At 40.2% G+C, this 19,199-nt stretch overlaps 3 protein-coding genes across 4 annotated transcripts in view; all 3 read left to right on the top strand.

Moving 5' to 3' along the window:
* The window catches only part of LOC116058012 (microfibril-associated glycoprotein 4-like), a 27,008-nt gene extending 14,544 nt beyond the window's left edge, over nucleotides 1–12,464 (top strand). For both annotated transcript variants that reach the window (XM_035997295.1, XM_035997296.1), the window contains one exon: nucleotides 12,123–12,464. The gene's annotated coding sequence lies outside the window, so the exon portion shown is untranslated. The remainder of the gene's footprint in view (nucleotides 1–12,122) is intronic.
* LOC116058007 (microfibril-associated glycoprotein 4-like) lies at nucleotides 1,013–12,464 on the top strand. Its single transcript, XM_031310622.2, has 6 exons — nucleotides 1,013–1,104; nucleotides 7,248–7,403; nucleotides 9,456–9,494; nucleotides 9,638–9,734; nucleotides 9,804–9,971; nucleotides 11,741–12,464. The coding sequence occupies exons 1-6, from the start codon at nucleotides 1,099–1,101 to the stop codon at nucleotides 11,992–11,994; spliced, it is 720 nt and encodes a 239-aa protein (XP_031166482.1). The 5' UTR covers nucleotides 1,013–1,098; the 3' UTR covers nucleotides 11,995–12,464.
* Nucleotides 1,022–19,199, top strand: part of LOC116058009 (microfibril-associated glycoprotein 4-like) — a 51,580-nt gene continuing 33,402 nt past the window's right edge. The window contains exon 1 of the mRNA XM_035997298.1: nucleotides 1,022–1,104. Within this exon, the coding sequence (XP_035853191.1) occupies nucleotides 1,099–1,104 (6 nt within the window). The 5' untranslated portion in view covers nucleotides 1,022–1,098. The remainder of the gene's footprint in view (nucleotides 1,105–19,199) is intronic.

The following is a 19,199-nucleotide window of genomic DNA, read 5'->3' as shown; positions in this document are numbered from 1 at the left end:
GGAATAATAATTATGATTTATACTTTATTGATCTGTTGTTGTTATTATTATACACATTATACACATTACACACAGGCCTGAATTACACACACATGCTCAGTACCTGTACATGCACTAATGGAGAGATGTCAGAGTGGGGGGGCTGCCCATGGAAAGACGCCCCGAGCAGTTGGGGGTTTGGTGCCTTGCTCAAGAGCACCTTGGCAGTGCCCAGGAGGTGAACTGGCACCTCTCCACCAGTCCACCACCATACTTTGGTCCGTCCAAACACACATACACACACACACACACACACACACACACACACACTGCCACTGTCCCCGTGATTACGTTGTTTTTCTGACTGCCAGCGTTCACACGTTTGGGATACGTGTTCTTCTTCTTCTGTTATATTGGCATTTGGCATAACCTAACTGCCATCAACTGTTGGCCGTAGCCTAGAGCATCAGGTGGGTGAAAACATGGAGGCCACAATCATTTGCTGCTCTTTTCTTATGCGAGCATACAACAGCACATGGACAGGTGTTTGTGTTATCTGCAGGACAACCAACGGGAAAGGACACGGATAATGTGTTGTTTTTTATACATAGGCCTTTTTATGAATAATTTGAAACATGTTATGTCTGTGTATGTTTCTTGGTAGAGGCGTTTGACCACAATAAACAGTTTATTGTCATTGAAATATTTTCAGTCAACCAAAGTCAGCTGTCCGCAACGCGTCACCAACTGGGAAACTCTGTTAGCAACATCTAGCCCGAGTTTCCCACCTCTGAGTCCAACATGAAGTGATGTGAATGATGACGTTTTCACTAGGAAATTTTTAATGAATGCATGGACAGTCCTGAACAGAAGCAGTCTGTTTACTAAGTTACATCATGGAGAGATGTGTTGGTGTTGGCTGCAGATATTAACCCTGTAGAGCTAAACTGTCAGCACAGTGGGGGCGGAGATTCATCACGGCTAACCCTAACTCTAAGAGTATAAATAAGAGGGAGAGACACCATGACACACCAGAGATATCAGAGACATCAAAGACAACAGAGCGTCCAAATACACTGACATCAGGATCTTCATCTTCAGTTCAACTGAAATCTGACCATGAAGGTAAGTTTGTAACTTTATATATCTGATGGTTTGTCTAATTGTTAATCAGTAGTTTCAGTATGTTAACAGGTTCAGCACAAGCACATTTTAGGCATTTGTGGCCTCGGAATTTGGACGGGGAAATCAAAAGTCTTCATCTTGCTTTACAGAGTATTCTAGTTCTGCATGAGAGAGATACCAACGCAGGGGGAGAACCCTGTGGAAAAACCCACATAGAGTACGATGTCAGCACAGTTTGTTTTCAAATCAGCACCAACCAAAATCAGAATGCATCAACAACAGCAGAGTCTCCCTGATCCTGCTGCAGAGGTCAAAAGTCAGAAATGTGTTCTTGACCAAACTAAAAGACAACATCTCTTCTGTTCCAGCTGGTTTCAGTCGTCCTCGTCCTGCTGGCCCCCCTGTTGACCAGCTGCTACCCGTTCTTTCTGCCGTTGGACTGCAGTGACATTTATTATAATTACCAATGCCGACACAGTGGAGTGTACACCATCTATCCCATCGGAGCCACGTATGCTGTCCAGGTACACTTCATCCTCTCTGGGACGCAGGTTGATCTTCAGATGATAATAATGTGAAGTTACAAGTTCTGACTGATGCTTCTGATACAACAGATTAGGGCTGGATTAAAAAAAAAATGATTTCCCCAATCAAATCTATCTCTATATAAATGTTCCAACAATCAATTCATGAAGTCCTGAGGTTCATCTTTTAAGAGGCTCTGTCCAGAATTGATCCGTCTGTATCATATGAAACTAGAAGACCATTGGCACCAACTATGTCATGCTAGCTTGTTGGGAAGGGGTCGGGGTTAAAAACCGATCCACCGAACCATGGCCATTTTTAAAAGGGGTCCTTTGGAATCTCACCTAAAGATATCTAGGACGTCCTACCTCAACATATGGCAAGAGAATGAGGGCGTGCCCTGACAGTACCTAGGTAAGGACTACTAGCCAGTCAGAAGTAGAGTATGAGGGCGTGCCACGCTAGCAGCTAGGTGAGCATTATAACGTGTGTTCCAAAGTGACCACGTTTGTCTCTGAAGTAAAGGCTGGACTACAATAGAGCTGTTTGGAGCAGTTTGTGAAGATTAGAAAGATTAGAATGTAGAAAATTAATTTATAGCATTAATTTTTTTATTCTTTTATGTATTCTTTTATTTATTCATGCATTTATTACTGTGTATATCTATTCATTTATTTATTCATTCCTGTATTTATTTATATATTTATTAATACATTTATTTATTTATTGACACTTAAGTCATGTTCCGTCTTCCATGTGGCTTCACTTTTCAAAACCAGAATAATACCATTATTTTTACAGTCTATGGTTAAACCCCACATTAACTAATACCTGTGTTTGTGTGTAGGTGTACTGTGACATGGTCTCAGAAGGAGGACGGTGGACGGTGAGTATTTTAACTGAAGTCAACACTTCCTGTAGTTCCTTCACAATAAATAGAATAGAATTGAATAGAATGCCTTTTATTGTCATTATGCACGTGTACAACAAGATTAAAAGCAACTCCTTTCCAGTGTCAACATGTACGTAGGAGAAATGTAACAACATGAAATAAAATACGTAGTGCAAAAGAAGGGACGGGGGGGTAAGGTGCACAGTTCTGAGACGCTATATTCATATATATAAATATGTAGATATGGTTTTATGTACAGTGTGATATGCAGTGTGAAGTGAAGTAATGATATTGCACAGTAGTGAAATTGCACTGAATTGTCAATATTTCAAAAGTATTAAATATTAAATATTGCACAGTATGTGGGTAGTCACATTCCAGTAAATCCTTGTTGTCTGGAAACATGAGCTGTCAGATATCTTGTGTGTTTAGCTAGTTAACCCCCCATCCCGTCCCCCCCAGGTGTTCCAGAGGAGGATGGACGGCACGGTGAACTTCTACAGGGGCTGGGATCAATACAAGACCAGCTTTGGTGACCCTGCTGGAGAGTACTGGCTCGGTGAGGAATGAAACCAAACTAACAGTCATGTCTTCATCAAACAGTTTCTAAATGTTTGTTTGTTTTCAGGTCTGGAGTCTCTCTACCACCTGACTCAGAGGAGAAGGTACGAGCTGCTGGTGGACATGGAGGACTTTGAAGGAAACAAAGTGTTCGCTCGTTACTCCTCGTTCTCCATCGACTCTGAGTCCTCTGGATACACACTGCATGTTTCTGGATTCATTAATGGAGGAGCAGGTGAGGTTTCTACATTAAGGACGAGAATGTCAGCCATTAATGTTGTGGAGTGTGACATTGGTTCATGCTTCATACTTGTCCCTAAACAACTAAACAAAGAGTTAAACGAGTTGCTGAGAAATCAGATCAGTCCTCTGTTTACATTTCATGAGTCACATGGTTTCATATTTTTATCTAATTCTGTTTTAATGAAGAAATTTAAGAGCAAACAAACATTGTCAATGATTTGAGTGTTTATCAGGTTTAGTGTTGGGTACCGTATCCTGAACTTTTTATGGTACCGACCGAATTACGACGGTAATACCGATGACTGATTCACGTTAAATCAAATGGTGCCAAATTTCTGTACCTGAAAGCGCGTAAGCTCAACCTTGTCCGTCCTCTCTGCATGTTGACAGAGAGCGGGGCTCAGCGCTGATACACAAGTCTGCAGAGTTGAGGTTCAGACGGACAAAAATACGACTCTTTGTTCAAGAGTCATGTCAATGCTGATAAATTGGTCGCGAGTGTAGTTACACTTTTCAAAACTCCACACAGCAATATAATATAATGGTGAGGGAGTGTAAAATGTTTTTAATAAATAACAAAATGTTCAGAGTAAATAGGATAAATAGGTTTGGAATTATTTTTGCTAACTGAAATGTTTATTCTATCACGGATTGAGGGTAAGGGGGAAGTACCGAAAAAAGTGTTACAGCTGACTCAATCTGTAGATTTATTGTTTTAATTAAATATATATACCATAATAAACATTAAACGTCACCACTCCAGTGTTGTTAGTTCAATAGTTGTATTATTTAGTTATACTTACTGTAGGTAGAGAAGTAGACTGTGGTATTTACTGGAGTAAAGATATATATAATTGTTAGTTGTATCATAATGTTCTGATTATACCATAGGCATCGATTTCGGTGGGGACGGTGGGGACGGTGGGGACGCGTACCTATCAGATTTCGTCATGAGTCATTTTGTACCCACCACTTTTTTTGAAAACCTCAAGCTCAATTTAGTTCAAAAAAATAAAGTTCATAACACATATAATTCTTGAGCGACAGATGCCAACAAATCCACAAAAATCTCTACTATCCCCACAGGGCAGGCACAGACACAGCTGCTCTGCTGCTGCTACTCGCTCCTCTGCTCACAACAAGCAGAACATAGTGGGTCATATGTCTAATGCTTTTTGAAAACTTAATGCTTTCTTCTTCATAAAACCTGTCGGACATCATGACATTTTCGTAGACATTTTTATTAGTGCTCAAATGATTAAAATATATAATCGCGATTAATCGCATTAATGTGATAGTTAACTCGCAATTAATCACACATTTTTATCTATTCTAAATGTCCCTTGATTTCATTTTGTCCCATTATTTTTTTCTCATTTTAATGCTCTTATCAACATGGAAAAGTGGATCGGCTTGCTTTGTGCAAATGTTTTTTTATTGAGAACAACTTTGGCATACTGTAGTGTTCAATTTCACACTAACATTCTCACTTAGAGCAGTCATTCACACTTGGAGCAAATAATCTCTCACACAATGTAACGGCTTTGACGAGGGGGCGGAGAATTGGCATCAGCTGTGTGCTTGGCCATCAGCTGTGAACGTGGTGGACGTGCTGCGATGATAGCTCAGTTCACAATGACAAAACACACAGATCACTTTATTCTGGTCAATGGAACCATTTGGCAACTTGTTAAAAGTAAACTTTCCATTCATAATCTTATTGGCATCCATTTCGGCGTCTCACGCTCGCCATCCACTCAAAACGTAACGTTAGCCTACTACTCTTTGGCCGGCTCGGAAGCCCAAACAAGTGTGTGCGGTGTGTCTGTTTGTCTGTCTGTGTTTTGTTTCCGGTCTAGCTAGATCCGGTGTGGTGTTGTAGTTTTTCAGTTGTTGCAACAGCATGTGAAAAAAACTACAAAGTTTGCTAGGCCAAAAAGAACGTTAATCTCGCAATAAAAAAATTGACGCCGTTAAAATGGGTTTGCATTAACGCCGTTAATAACGCGTTTAACTGACAGCACTAATTTTTATTCATTTATTCAGCTACAAGACAGCGTCTTTCAAAACATGACCTGCACGAAAGAGAAAAAAAATAATGAATGCATCTCTGTTCCCAGCACATTTCAAACCAAACTGACACCCATGGATTATACACTTGTTGTGTTTCTGTAGGAGACTCCCTGAGTTTTCACAACGGACAGAAGTTCACCACCTTTGACAAAGACCAGGACACCTGGGAGGGGAACTGTGCCAAATTAAGCCTGGGGGCGTTCTGGTACAAAAACTGTCAAACTACAAATCCAAACGGTCTTTATCGTTGGGGGGCTGACAACACTACCCCTAATGTTGGAGTGGAGTGGTACCATTGGAAATTTACTAACTACTCCCTGAAGACCATCAGCATGAAGATCCGTTGTGTGCCGTAGTAAAGAAAATGAAAAGTATAAAAAGATCTTTGTAGTTCAGGACAGCCAGTTGATGTTTGGTGGAGGTTTGAAACTCTAATGTGAATCTTTATCTGCTGTACGGTGACAATAAATAAGAAGCTGAGCATTAAGATGATCTCATGTCTTCACTTTGTCTCCTGAGTCTTTCTGTCTGGACTCTCTAATGGAAGATGGACTCATGATGGGTCTGAAATCAGTTACAACTCTCCTCGTATCAGCTGAACAAAAAGCAACAGCTGGAGCAGGACATCACACAACAGCACCGACTGTTAGACATGAACACATTTTGGTAACTTTTGGGGAGGAAAGCTACGAGATGATCTTCTTAAAAACCTCTTTAATGTTTTCTTCATAAAAAACATTTCTACATTATTTAAATATTACTGAAAATATATATTTTTAAATTTCTAAAATATTACTAAAAACATTGCTGAAATTCATAAAAATAATCATATAAAATCAGTAAAACAGTTACTAAAAATACTTATATTGAACCATATCAGTTAAACTGTTAAAGCTATTAAAGCTTTGAATTAAAGAAAAATAGCTCTAACCGCGCAGAGTATTGACACACAATCAGACACACACACACACACACACACACACAGACAAAGACGCACACACACACACAGACACACACATACACACACACACATACACAGACACACACGCACACACGCCCACAGACACACACACACAACACCCTTAATCACACACACACATAGACACACAAATGCAGACATACACACACACACACACACACACACACACACACACACACACACACACACACAAACACACCGCCCCCCCACACACACATTCCTGAGCAGAAGCAGTCTGTTTACTGGAAGTCACATCATCATGGAGAGATGTGTTGGCTGCAGATATTAACCCTACGGAGTTAGACTCTCAGCACAGTGGGGGTGGAGTTATCACTGCTAACCCTAAACCTTAAGAATATAAATAAGAGGGAGAGACACCATGAGACACTAGAGATATCAGAGACATCAAAGACAACAGAGCATCTAAACACACTGACATCAGGATCTTCATCTTCATCTTCAACTGAAATCTGACCATGAAGGTAAGTTTGTAACTTTATATACCTGATGGTTTGTCAAATTGTTAATCAGTAGTAGTAGTAGTAGTAGTAGTAGTAGTAGTAGTAGTACTATGTTAACAGGTTCAGCACAAACACATTTGTGGCCCCAGAATTTGGACAGGGAAAGCAAAAGTCTTCATCTTGATTTACAGAGTATTCTAGCTCTGCATGAGAGAGATACCAACGCAGGGGGAGAACCCTGTGGAAAAACCCACATAGAGTACGATGTCAGCACAGTTTGTTTTCAAATCAGCACCAACCAAAATGAGAATGCATCAATGACAGCAGAGTCTCCCTGATCCTGCTGCAGAGGTCAAAGTCAGAAATGTGTTCTTGATCAAACTAAATGACAACATCTCTTCTGTTCCAGCTGGTTTCAGTCGTCCTCCTCCTGCTGGCCCCCCTGTTGACCAGCTGCCACCCGCTTGTTCTGCCGTTGGACTGCAGTGACATTTATAATAATGACAACAGCCGACCCAGTGGAGTGTACACCATCTATCCCATCGGAGCCACGTCTGCTGTCCAGGTACACTACGCTACCCTAGAATAATAAGGTTCTATCTGACATTTTTGTCAAAATTGAGTTATTTACATATTCTTACTCTGGTATAACTTGTGAACATTATTTAAGGTGTTTTTAAAAAATAAAATTAATTTTGGGCGTTTTATTCAGAAAACAAAAAGGTTCTATCTACAAAGTTACACTCAGACTTGGAGTTATAAGGTTCTATCTGTGGTCCAATCATCTTTTGGAATATTAACAGAAGGACCAATCAAATACTGTTTCTTTATGGTGCCAGGTTGTTTAGCGCTAGTTAATGTTAGCTAGCGTTAGCTAACGTTAGCTAGCATTACCTAACATGACCTAAGTCTAAAAGTTGTCCTCAGCAAAATCCAAACGCTATAATGCAACTACAAGTGGAAATTCAGTCATATCCCCTCATTTCCTTGCCAAACGTCATATCCAACTTGATTTGCATCATATTCTAAGACTTACTGTTAGCTAACACTAGCTAACGTTAGCTAACATTAGCTAACATTAGCTATATTTAAAAGTTGTCTTCGACTTCAGCAGAATCCAAAAGCATGAGAAAGAAAGAAATTACTTCAACATAATCCCATTGTTGGTTAGGGCTTGTCTCAAAATGATGGCTAAATTACATGTAGGCTACTAAATTAACATTAGCACACTATCAGTAGCCTGGTAAGATAGCCTATTTGGTAGTGATTATCTCCTCATTGCAAGTAAAAGCATGTATCTCAATCCATTTTAAGTAACCAGTCTTAGGTTTGAAATACCTTCTTCATAAGAAAAACATTTCTGATCAGTTTTATCTGAATGAGTATTGCTATATGAAATATTGTATGACGCGTTTTACATTTAAATTGTTTAAAAATGATTTGATAAACCTTTAAAATAAAGACTGATTTTAAATATTCATTCAACTTGTTTTGCTTTTCTACTGAAAAGACTGATGAACTGAAGGACCTGACAAGCATCAGACCATGCATTTTTAGAATCATTCATTTACATTTAACTTACTGTTATCTTAAATACGGAATATTATGCACTGGAAAAATATTGTGTTGCACAGTAAGTGCATGAAGATTTAACATATTAACCAATAAAAAGACACTTTTTATTATATAAATTGAACAGTCCAACAGTATGTATAAGTAAATTGTTTAAATTATTTGATAATCATTGTTCCTTTTTCTGTTTTTGAAGATATAACCTTATAATTCCAAGGCTGCTGTTAGTTTTTAGAACTAAAAGGTTCTATCTACAATTGACCTGTTTCAAAAAACCTAATTTACAATTCATGTAGAATTTTAATATCTCAGATGTAGAATACATTCATGGTGTATGTAACTCAGGTGCTATAAAGAAATGTGCTCCATTTGTCAGTTTTGCTATTTGCAATGCTAAAACTTTAAATCTCAATATCTCAAAACTGATCTGAACGCAGAGAGAACCCTATTATTCTGAGTTAGCAACTTCATCCTCTCTGGGACGCAGGTTGAACTTCAGATGATAATAATGTGAAGAGTTACAAGTTCTGACTGATGCGTCTGATACAACAGATTAGGACTGGATTAAAAAAAATAGATTTCCCCAATCAAATCAATCTTTATTTAAATGTTCCAACAATCAATTCATTAAATCCTGAGGTTCATCTTTTAAGAGGCTCTGTCCAGAATTGATCCGTCTGTATCATATGAAACTAGAAGACCATTGGCACCAACTATGTTATGCTAGCTTGTTGGGAAGGGGTCGAGGTTAAAAACCGATGGTGAGGACAAAACTGGCATGGCCATTTTTAAAAGGGTTCCTTTGGAATCTCACCTAAAGATATCTAGGACCTCCTACCTCATTAACATATGGACACCGAAATACAGAAATAAATGAATGTAGGTGGACAAAAAAATTGAAAAATAACTTTAAAACATTAATTAATTTTTTATTTTTGACGAAGGTCCATTAATTTTACAGTCTATGGTTAACCCCTACAATCACATTAACTAATACCTGTGTGTGTGTGTGTGTGTGTGTGTGTGTGTGTGTGTGTGTGTGTAGGTGTACTGTGACATGGGTTCAGAAGGAGGACGGTGGACGGTGAGTATTTTAACTGAAGTCAACACTTCCTGTAGTTCCTTCACAATAAATCACATCCCAGTAAAATCCTTGTTGTCTGGAAACATGAGCTGTCAGATATCTTGTGTGTTTATCTAGTTAACCCCCCATCCCGTCCCCCCCAGGTGTTCCAGAGGAGGATGGACGGCACGGTGAACTTCTACAGGGGCTGGGATCAATACAAGACCGGCTTTGGTATCGCTGCTGGAGAGTACTGGCTCGGTGAGGAATGAAACCAAACTAACAGTCATGTCTTCATCAAACTGTTTCTAAATGTTTGTTTGTTTTCAGGTCTGGAGTCTCTCTACCACCTGACTCAGAGGAAAAGGTACGAGCTGCTGGTCGACATGGAGGACTTTGAAGGAAACAAAGTGTTCGCTCGTTACTCCTCATTCTCCATTGACCCAGAGTCCTCTGGATACACACTGCATGTTTCTGGATTCACTGATGGAGGAGCAGGTGAGGTTTCTACATTAAGGACGAGAATTTCAGCCATTAATGTTGTGGAGTGTGACATTGGTTCATGCTACATACTTGTCCCTAAACAACTAAACAAAGAGTTAAACGAGTTGCTGAGAAATCAAATCAGTCCTCTGTTTACATTTCATGAATCACATGATTTCATATTTTTATCTAATTCTGTTTTAATGAAGAAATTTAAGAGCAAACAAACATTGTCAATGATTTGAGTGTTTATCAGGTTTAGTGTTGGGTACCGTATCCTGAACTTTTTATGGTACCGACCGAATTACGGCGGTAATACGGATGACTGATTCACGTTAAACAAATGGTGCCAAATTTCTGTACCTGAAAGCGCGTAAGCTCAACCTTGTCCGTCCTCTCTGCATGTTGACAGAGAGCGGGGCTCAGCGCTGATACACAAGTCTGCAGAGTTGAGGTTCAGACGGACAAAAATACGACTCTTTGTCCAAGTCACGGGGAGTCATGTCAATGTCGATAAAGTGGTCGGAGTGCAGTTACACTTTTCAAAACTCCACACAGCAATATAATATAATGGTGAGAGGAAAGGGGTCGCGGTGCGGTTAAACTTCCTCTGAGACAGACAGACAGAACAGGGTTCTCTATGTCCTGGTGACTGACTGACAGGCTGGAGGTTGTAAGGCAACTTTATGTTTCTATACAGGCAGCACATTTCAGTAAAAACATAAAACAATACAAATAAATGTAAACAGTCATGAAAAATAAAAATTTAAAATGCTAAAATAGAATAAGATCCAAAGAATAAAAGTTACAGTGTAGTTAAGAAATGAATAAATATTTGATTTAATAGGTTGTAGGGACGGGAGAGGGAGGGGTCTATATTTAGCCTGGTTGACACCAGACCCTTCTCAGTTGTAACTGAGAGTGGGGGGTCTGGGGAAGGTTCATTGATAGTTAATTTCCAAAGGGGCGTAACCAACGGACGCCGCTCAAATGCCTCTGGGCGCATTGGATAGTCCAACCAATCAGAACAACGATCCGGGTGACGCTGCGCTTCGGTAGCCGTCATGTTGAATGTAAACAAAAAGCTGCTCGCCGTTGCGCTATCGTCGTTGCGTAAAGCCCGCCTCAACAGTTGTGATTGGTGCCTCGATTTCGGGGACATTGGAAATGGGCTGGAATGGGCTCTTCACCAGACTGACTTACAGAGCAAATCTCAAATTTGCCGGAAGTTCGTCAGGGTTTACCCAGGCTAGTCTATTTTGTGTGGAGTGTAAAATGTTTTTAATAAATAACAAAATGTTCAGAGTAAATAGGATAAATAGGTTTGGAACTATCTTTACATCTGAAATGTTTATTCTATTACGAGTTGAGGGTAAGGGGGAAGTACCGAAAAACATGTTACAGATGACTCAATCTGTAGATTTATTGTTTTAATTAAATATATATACCATAATATCATCATCATCATCATCATCAACTTTTTATTCCAGACTCAAGGTCCATTCAAAAGACACAGCCATGCCATACAACATACCTTAAAATGAAATAGAAACATATTCAAAGAAATAAAAACAGAAGAAACAACAATAATCAGAAAACATAATAAATACTAAACGTCACCAGTCCAGTTAGTTAGTTAGTTCAGTAGTTGTGTTATTTAGTTATACTTACTGTAGGTAGAGAAGTAGACTGTGGTATTTACTGGAGTAAATACACTCCAAAAATATATATCATTGTTAGTTGAATCATAATGTTGTGATTATACACTTGTTGTGTTTCTGTAGGAGACGCCCTGAGTGGTCACAACGGAATGAAGTTCTCCACCTTTGACAAAGACCAGGACCCCCATTCAGGGAACTGTGCCAGATCACACCTGGGGGCGTTCTGGTATGCTGCCTGTCACTATGCAAATCCAAACGGTGTTTATCGTTGGGGGGCTGACAACACTCTCTATGCTGTTGGAGTGGATTGGCACCAATGGAAAGGTCATGACTACTCCCTGAAGACCATCAGCATGAAGATCCGTCCTGTGCTGTAGTTCTCCAGGACCAACGTACAGCAGAATATCAGCTCATCTCTTCTGATTTCTTTCTCTTTCTCTCATTAATCATTTAATCTCACAACAGGTCTTATTTTCCTGAAACTGGGCACCAGCACAAGAAAACCAACTGATGTTTGTAAATCTTGTTACCGTCTGTGATGGTTTAAAGCAGTCGCAGCTCGCTGCAACGTGGAAGAAAAGTCAGTTGTGTCTCCAGTTGGGCGGCTGCAGCAGGAAAGTAGGGCCCATAATCTTTAAATGGAAACACATATATAGTCTGATCAGGTGTTAATCACTGCATGAACTGATAACACGAGTCTAAAAGAGAGAAAGAAGTAAAGAAAATGAAAAGTATAAAAAGATCTTTGTAGTTCAGGACAGCCAGTTGATGTTTGGTGGAGGTTTGAAACTCTAATGTGAATCTTTATCTGCTGTACGGTGACAATAAATAAGAAGCTGAGCATTAAGATGATCTCATGTCTTCACTTTGTCTTCTATGGAGGATACTTTTATTCATAATTAAAATAAAATAATTACAAATATTATTTTACTACACTGGTGGGAATAATCAGCGCATAATTACATTATAATATATATACATATATATTATAATCACACCTAAAAAACAAAGGAATTCAAAAAAGCTAAGTTAAAAATTCAAAATAATAATTAGAAAATATAAAATGACAATGAAAAGAGGCAGAAACTTAAAATAAAAAACTTTTAAAACTAAATTAAGTTTTAGTTTTTTATTTTCAATCTGATTATTTATGACTATGACTTTTTGACTTTTTACAACACATACTGTAAAAAATGATGAAAAAAGTCATAGTATAGTATGTTGAATAATGATTTCCAAAAACAATTTGAAATGTGGACTCGTCAGACTGCAGCAGGCATCAAATTCAAAATGAGTGAATATTTGCAAAAAAAACTTTAAAAAAAGTTCATCAGTTTGAACAACAACACATTTCTGTTGTTCAGACACAAAACCTAATAAAAAGTAAAATAAAAAAACAAAATATCCTTAGGTGAACATTGTTCTCAGGCATTGATTACATGCCTTATGTTGTAAATAAAGCAACTATAAAAATGCATCTGCAGTATACTGTATTTTGTGTCAATGTAGTGACCTCAGTATCATTTTGCCAACCCACTCCTTTAATTCTTAATACATTTAATTTTATGCCAACATACTTTTATTTTGAAATTATTTTTCTGATTGAAATTTCAGTTTTTATTTGTGTAGGAAACACGGACACAATCAGCTTTAAAAACAAAATATAAAATATGAAGCATTTTATTTATTATATCCGAAGTTTAAAAGAAAAAGGGTCTGGAGTGCTCATTTTTTATTTATATGTAATATTTTTATTTTTTACATTTATTTTTTATGTTATATATATTTTTTTAATAGTTTTAATATAATTGTTCATGATATTGATTGATTCTAATGTAAGAGTGTAATCCAGCTGCAGTGACTCAGTCTGACCACACGGGGGCAGCAGCTGATCTCTGCTGTTGGGATTAGTTATGGCTGCAAACACCATCTACTGACATGAGAGAACAGGGAGGGAGTTAGGGTAATGTAAACCAATTCTTACCAGTGCTTCTTGATTGGGAATCAAATGAATGATTGATTATTTCAAATCAAAAGATGTGCAACGAGACTGAGGTAACAGCCTTAAGCTTGCTTTTTAAAAATGTAAAAATAAATTATACAGCACAATATGTCAAGATAGTCTGCAGTTAGTTGCACCCATTTCTCAAGCGCTTCCGTTAATTTTTTAGATTTGGTTTCCTCCACAGGTCTGTGGCGACTTGCACTCTCCAACATAGTAGGCTCGTTGGAGATGAGCCAGGTCTGTGCCAATCGTTCACCGGCGATAGCCGCCCAATGCATGCCAGTTAGATTTGTGTCCAACTTGAGCCGTACTTGCTCTGACGTCATGCACACGTGGGCAGGGACGGACTGGGACCAAAAATCGGCCCAGACCGGCCCACCACATAAGATCACAAATACCACCCGTCCTTGAGCTCCCCTGAATATGTATACCAACTCCTACTCCTTAAAACTACTAACGCCATGTAATGAATAAGCAAGAATCAGTGAGAGTTGACACATTAAATATTTAAAAAAAGTGCCATTTATTAATATATTTATTCATGAATAATAAAACCAGCTATATATATATATATTTTTTTTTTTATTACACAACTGAAGAGGCCCTATGCTTTAATTGAAGAGCTCTAGAATGGGTCTTTGTCTGCCAATGCAGATAGAAAAGCTAGAATTCTTGTTATGAAAGTTTGCATGATGGCCAATGTTTATCTAGGCTACTTTAAGGACACAAATGCACAAGCTTAAGGTTTGATGAACCTAAGGTGGTGCTTTGCTTATTATTAAGATGTAGGCTACTTTGTTGAATGAAAGGTAGGCTAATATAGCCTAATAATAATAAAACGGTGAGAACATCATCAGTCAGACTCACATACCTGCGCACTTAGCCAAACTAATGCAATCATACAGTATAGCATGCCTACTTCTTTTATTGTTGTAGTGTTTTGTCCACCACTTGTTTTTGGCTCAGTTTTATCAAGTGTTTTAAGGGGAGTTCTGTTTACTGCAGGCTCTAGCCTCACTCCCTCATTCTGTCCCTCTCCTCCTGAGTCTCCTCCTCACTGTGCATGCTACTGACACCGACACCGACACCACTATCATTAGCCACGGGAGCTGAAGAAGGTCCTGCTACTGCTGAAAACATGTCTGTCAATTTGACACATTTGGCAGCGTCTGCCTGAAGGGCCTGTTACTTTTTCTCACGCAGCTTCTCTGCACCTCCTTAGCGTTTCTTCTCCATGATCTCTATCACTATTCTAGCCTGGCAGATGCACACTGAAACTGCATGCAGTTCTCCTGTCACTGTGTGTTTATCTTTCACGCCGCACACCATTACGGACTATTCCATTTCATTGTGAAAGAAGGGGGTGTTTGTATAGGGACAGAAAACCTAGCCTATGTGATATTTTTGACTAAATTGTTTTGGGCCAGCCCAGTGTCAATTGAAAAAACAATGGGCCGCAGATCTAGGCCTACCACTTTTATGGGCCGGTTCATGGGCCGGACCACCGGCGAGGCGCAGTTCATCTCCAACCAGCCTAATGTTTGTTCAGACACGCCTCCTGTGTGTACACACCTGAGTTTAGAGAACATGTTCACTTCTGTTTACAGATTACACAACACTTCTTCTATTAAATATTAACATGTTTACCCAGTTCTTTCAGGACAAAGCCACTCTTGTCATCTCAGTTAATACGGGACACATTTTAAAGATTTTATCCGATACTATGTGATATACTTTATCATCCCTTTAGGGACATTAGTTTTGGACTCCAAGCTGTTTGTTGTCCATGTGTACCCCCAGGCACTTATATGTGCTGACCACCTCCACATTGACCCCTTCAATGGAGACTGGTAGCATGTGTGGCTTAGATCTCCTGAAATCCACCACCAACTCCTTGGTCTTTGTTGCGTTCAGCTGCAGATGGTTGAGCCTGCACCATTGCACAAAGTCATATAACACAATATGCATGAATAGACAGTCTATACAAATGTTGAGATGTAGTAGAGAGTCAATGTACAATTGATGCAGAATGTGGTCTACATAGTGATGCAGATCAGTAGATGTACAAAAAATTGTATGACAACAAAGGTGGGGAGAACAGTTGAGCATGCCAGGGCAGATGAATAGTACAAAAGAGCGTAAGATAAGATAGACTTTATTAATTTATTAATAATAGTAGTATTAAAAAACATACATATTTACACAATAAACATCCTTATATGAACATACAGTATATATACACAGATATACAGATTAGTAATGAGTAAGGTGCGGATGAGTAGATATGACATATTGCACAGTTGAAGGTAACAAAGTGATAAATAAATAAATAAATATGCATAGTGCAGAATATTGTCCAGTGATGGCTCATATTGCAAAAATAGCTAGCAGTGCTACATTATGATGTTGTATTAAAGAGTCTGACTGCTGCTGGAATGAAGGAGCTGTGGTAGCACTGAGGGTCCAGCAGTCTGCTGCTGAAGGAGCTGCTCAGGGAACTCCAAGTCTCATGTAGGGAGTGAGAGGTGTTGCCCATGATTGATCCCAGCCGGGCTAACATCCTCCTCTCCCCCACCTCCTCTATAGTGTCCAGAGGGCAGACCAGAACAGAGCTAGCCCTCTTCACCAGTCTGTTTAGCTTTTTCCTGTCCCTCTCTGTGCTCCCTGCTCCCCAGGAGGCTACTGCATAAAAGATTGCAGACACAACCACAGGGTCATAAAAGGTTTTTAACAGAGTCCTGCACACACCAAAGGACCTCAGCCTCTTCAGCAGGTGGAGACGGCTTTGGCCCTTTTTGTACAAGACGTCTGTGTTTTTGGACCAGTCCAGTTTATTGTTGAGATGAACACCCAGGTATTTGTATGCCTCCCCCATTTCTATGTTGACACCCTGGATGATCACTGGTGTAGTACCAGGCGGCCTCCTGCAAAAGTCAACCACCATCTCCTTTGTCTTGCTGGCGTTGATGTGAAGGTGGTTTGACTCACACCAGTTGACAAAGTCCCAGATGACCTCCCGGTATTCCTGATCATTCTCCTCTGATACCCTCACTTCTTCTTCTGCCTGTGAAAGCTGCTTTTTTTGTACCTGAAGTCTGCTGTAAACACGGTGAAGAGAAACAGGGCGAGCACTGTACCCTGTGGTGCTCCTGTGCTGCTCATCACCACATCAGACACACAGTGCTGGAGCCTCACATACTGTGGTCTGTCAGTGAGGTAACTGATGGTCCATGCAGACAGGTGGGGGTCAACTCCAGCTCCCAATCGCTTCCCCTAGAGCAGTGATGGTTGAATTATATTGAAAGCACTGGAGAAATAAAAAAAACATGACCCTCACAGTGCTCCCAGTGTTCTCCAGGTGTGACAGTGATCTGTATGATAGATAGATAATGCCATCCTCCACCCCTATGCCTGGTTGGTAATTGAACTATAGGGGGTCCAGTTCTGAGCTCACCAGGGTTCTCAGGTGTTGCAACACATCCTCTCTAAGGTCTTCATCAGATGAGAAGTTAAGGCCCCCAGTCTGAAGTGGTTGGGCTCCCTGGGATGCGCAGTTTTAGGAACTGGGACCACACACAAAGTCTTCCACAGGACTTGAACTCGCTCCAGATTCAGGCTCAGGTTGAAGATGTGCAGGATGACCTCACTGAGCTGATCTGCACACTCTTTAAGCAGTCTGGAGCAGATTCCACTCGGGCCCGGGGCCTTCCTTGCCTTGATCTTTTTTAGCTCCTTCTTCACCTGATTGACTGTCAGAAAGAGACTGCTAGAGGTAGTTGTAGAAGCTCCCTGTAGAGAAGGATGGGGGGAGGGGTATGAAACATGAATGAAGAATCAAAAGCAGGGGACAGGTGTGAAGTGGGGGGTGCTGATGTCTCAGAAGCCCTGAGGGGATGAGGTGGTCCGCAGTGGCCAGAGAGGAAAAGGTTGAGTCACCGTCAGGTCTGAGGTCTGGTTGGAGGGGGGAGGAGAGAGGGTAGAATCAAATCTATTGAAAAAAAGATTTAATTAATTTGCCCTGTCACAGTCACCAGAAGCAAAGCCTCTAGCAAGCTGAAGCAAACAAGTATGGAAGCAGTGCAGGTGAAGATGTGCATCTGTGCAGTTGTGCAATGGGGCATGGCAGAGATAATGGAATCAGGGTGCGCAAAACAGAGCATGAATGATGGAGAACAGTTAACACATACAGTGATCGGACAGGAGCTCAGACAGATGTAATATAAAGGCAGTTAGTGGGATAAGGGTTTTGAGTTTCAGGGTTTTTTGTAGTGCATTCCAGTCATTTGCAGCTGAGAACTGGAAAGAGTGGCGGCCAAAGGAGGTGTGGGCAAATGGGGTGACCAAGGAGATGTAACTGTTTGAGCATTTTTTTATCTCACACACACACTGATCTCTATCACTATTCTAGCCTGGCAGATGCACACCCTGAAACTGCATGCAGTTCTCCTGTCACTGTGTGTTTATCTTTCACGCCGCACACCATTACGGACTATTCCATTTCATTGTGAAAGAAGGGGGTGTTTTTATAGGGACAGAAAACCTAGCCTATGTGATATTTTTGACTAAAGTGTTTTGGGCCAGCCCAGTGTCAATTGAAAAAACAATGGGCCACAGATCTAGGCCTACCACTTTTATGGGCCGGTTCATGGGCCGGAAAGTGCCAAGGCACTTGCTGCAAAGTGCCCGGTATGCCAGATGGCCAGTCCACCCTTGCCTGTGGGCAACGATAACCTCACAAGATCAAGGCCAAGGTTTGAGAGCAGGCAGCGCAGTTGCTTTTCACCGACTGCAAGACCCAGGCTGACGCAGAGCATGCTGGGAAACGCCGGCCTCTCAGCTGATCTTACAGCTGATTGGTTCAGAATCGCCTCAACATGACGATTTATATAAACTTTCTATTGATTTTGAATTAGAGGGATTTTAACTGCTATTAGTCTGATTTAAAGGCTTATTCTGTACAGAACACATGTTGTGCGGCTGCTCTCGTCCACTTTACAGGCGAGGCGCAGTTCATCTCCAACCAGCCTAATGTTTGTTCAGACACGCCTCCTGTGTGTACACACCTGAGTTTAGAGAACATGTTCACTTCTGTTTACAGATTACACAACACTTCTTCTATTAAATATTAACATGTTTACCCAGTTCTTTCAGGACAAAGCCACTCTTGTCATCTCAGTTAATACAGGACACACATTTCAACGATTTTATCCGATACTATGTGATATACTTTATCGTCTCTTTAGGGACATTAGTTTTGGACTTCAAGCTGCATCATTAATAAAGCCTTGAGTTATAAATAAAGTACTGCACACATCCTGTTGTTAAAACATTCTGCACGTAACACATATTTCCCTAAAACACCATGAAACTATTGCGCAATCTCTACAGCCTCAAGCAGCGTTCTTTCAAAGTTTGACAGATGTTCACTCGGAGAAATAAATCTGTAAATTAACAGAAGTTCTGGCAGCTCATTACCCAGACTTTGTCCCGTCATTTAAATGATGTGTAGATACTCGGGCTGTCAGCATTAACACGTTACTCACGATGAGATTAAAGACAGAGCATAACACGTTATGG

This window comes from Sander lucioperca, chromosome 22, assembly GCF_008315115.2.
Source record: "Sander lucioperca isolate FBNREF2018 chromosome 22, SLUC_FBN_1.2, whole genome shotgun sequence".
In the NCBI taxonomy this organism is placed as follows: Eukaryota; Metazoa; Chordata; class Actinopteri; order Perciformes; family Percidae; genus Sander; species Sander lucioperca.
This window is presented reverse-complemented; position numbering and strand designations above follow the sequence as displayed.

What these genes read in the sequence shown, in the direction of transcription:
- LOC116058007 (XM_031310622.2), top strand. An exon ending in TGCTGGAGAGTACTGGCTCG is followed by an intron (nt 9,735 to 9,803) that starts GTGAGGAATGAA and finishes GTTTGTTTTCAG; the next exon opens with GTCTGGAGTCTCTCTACCAC. An exon ending in ATTCACTGATGGAGGAGCAG is followed by an intron (nt 9,972 to 11,740) that starts GTGAGGTTTCTA and finishes GTGTTTCTGTAG; the next exon opens with GAGACGCCCTGAGTGGTCAC.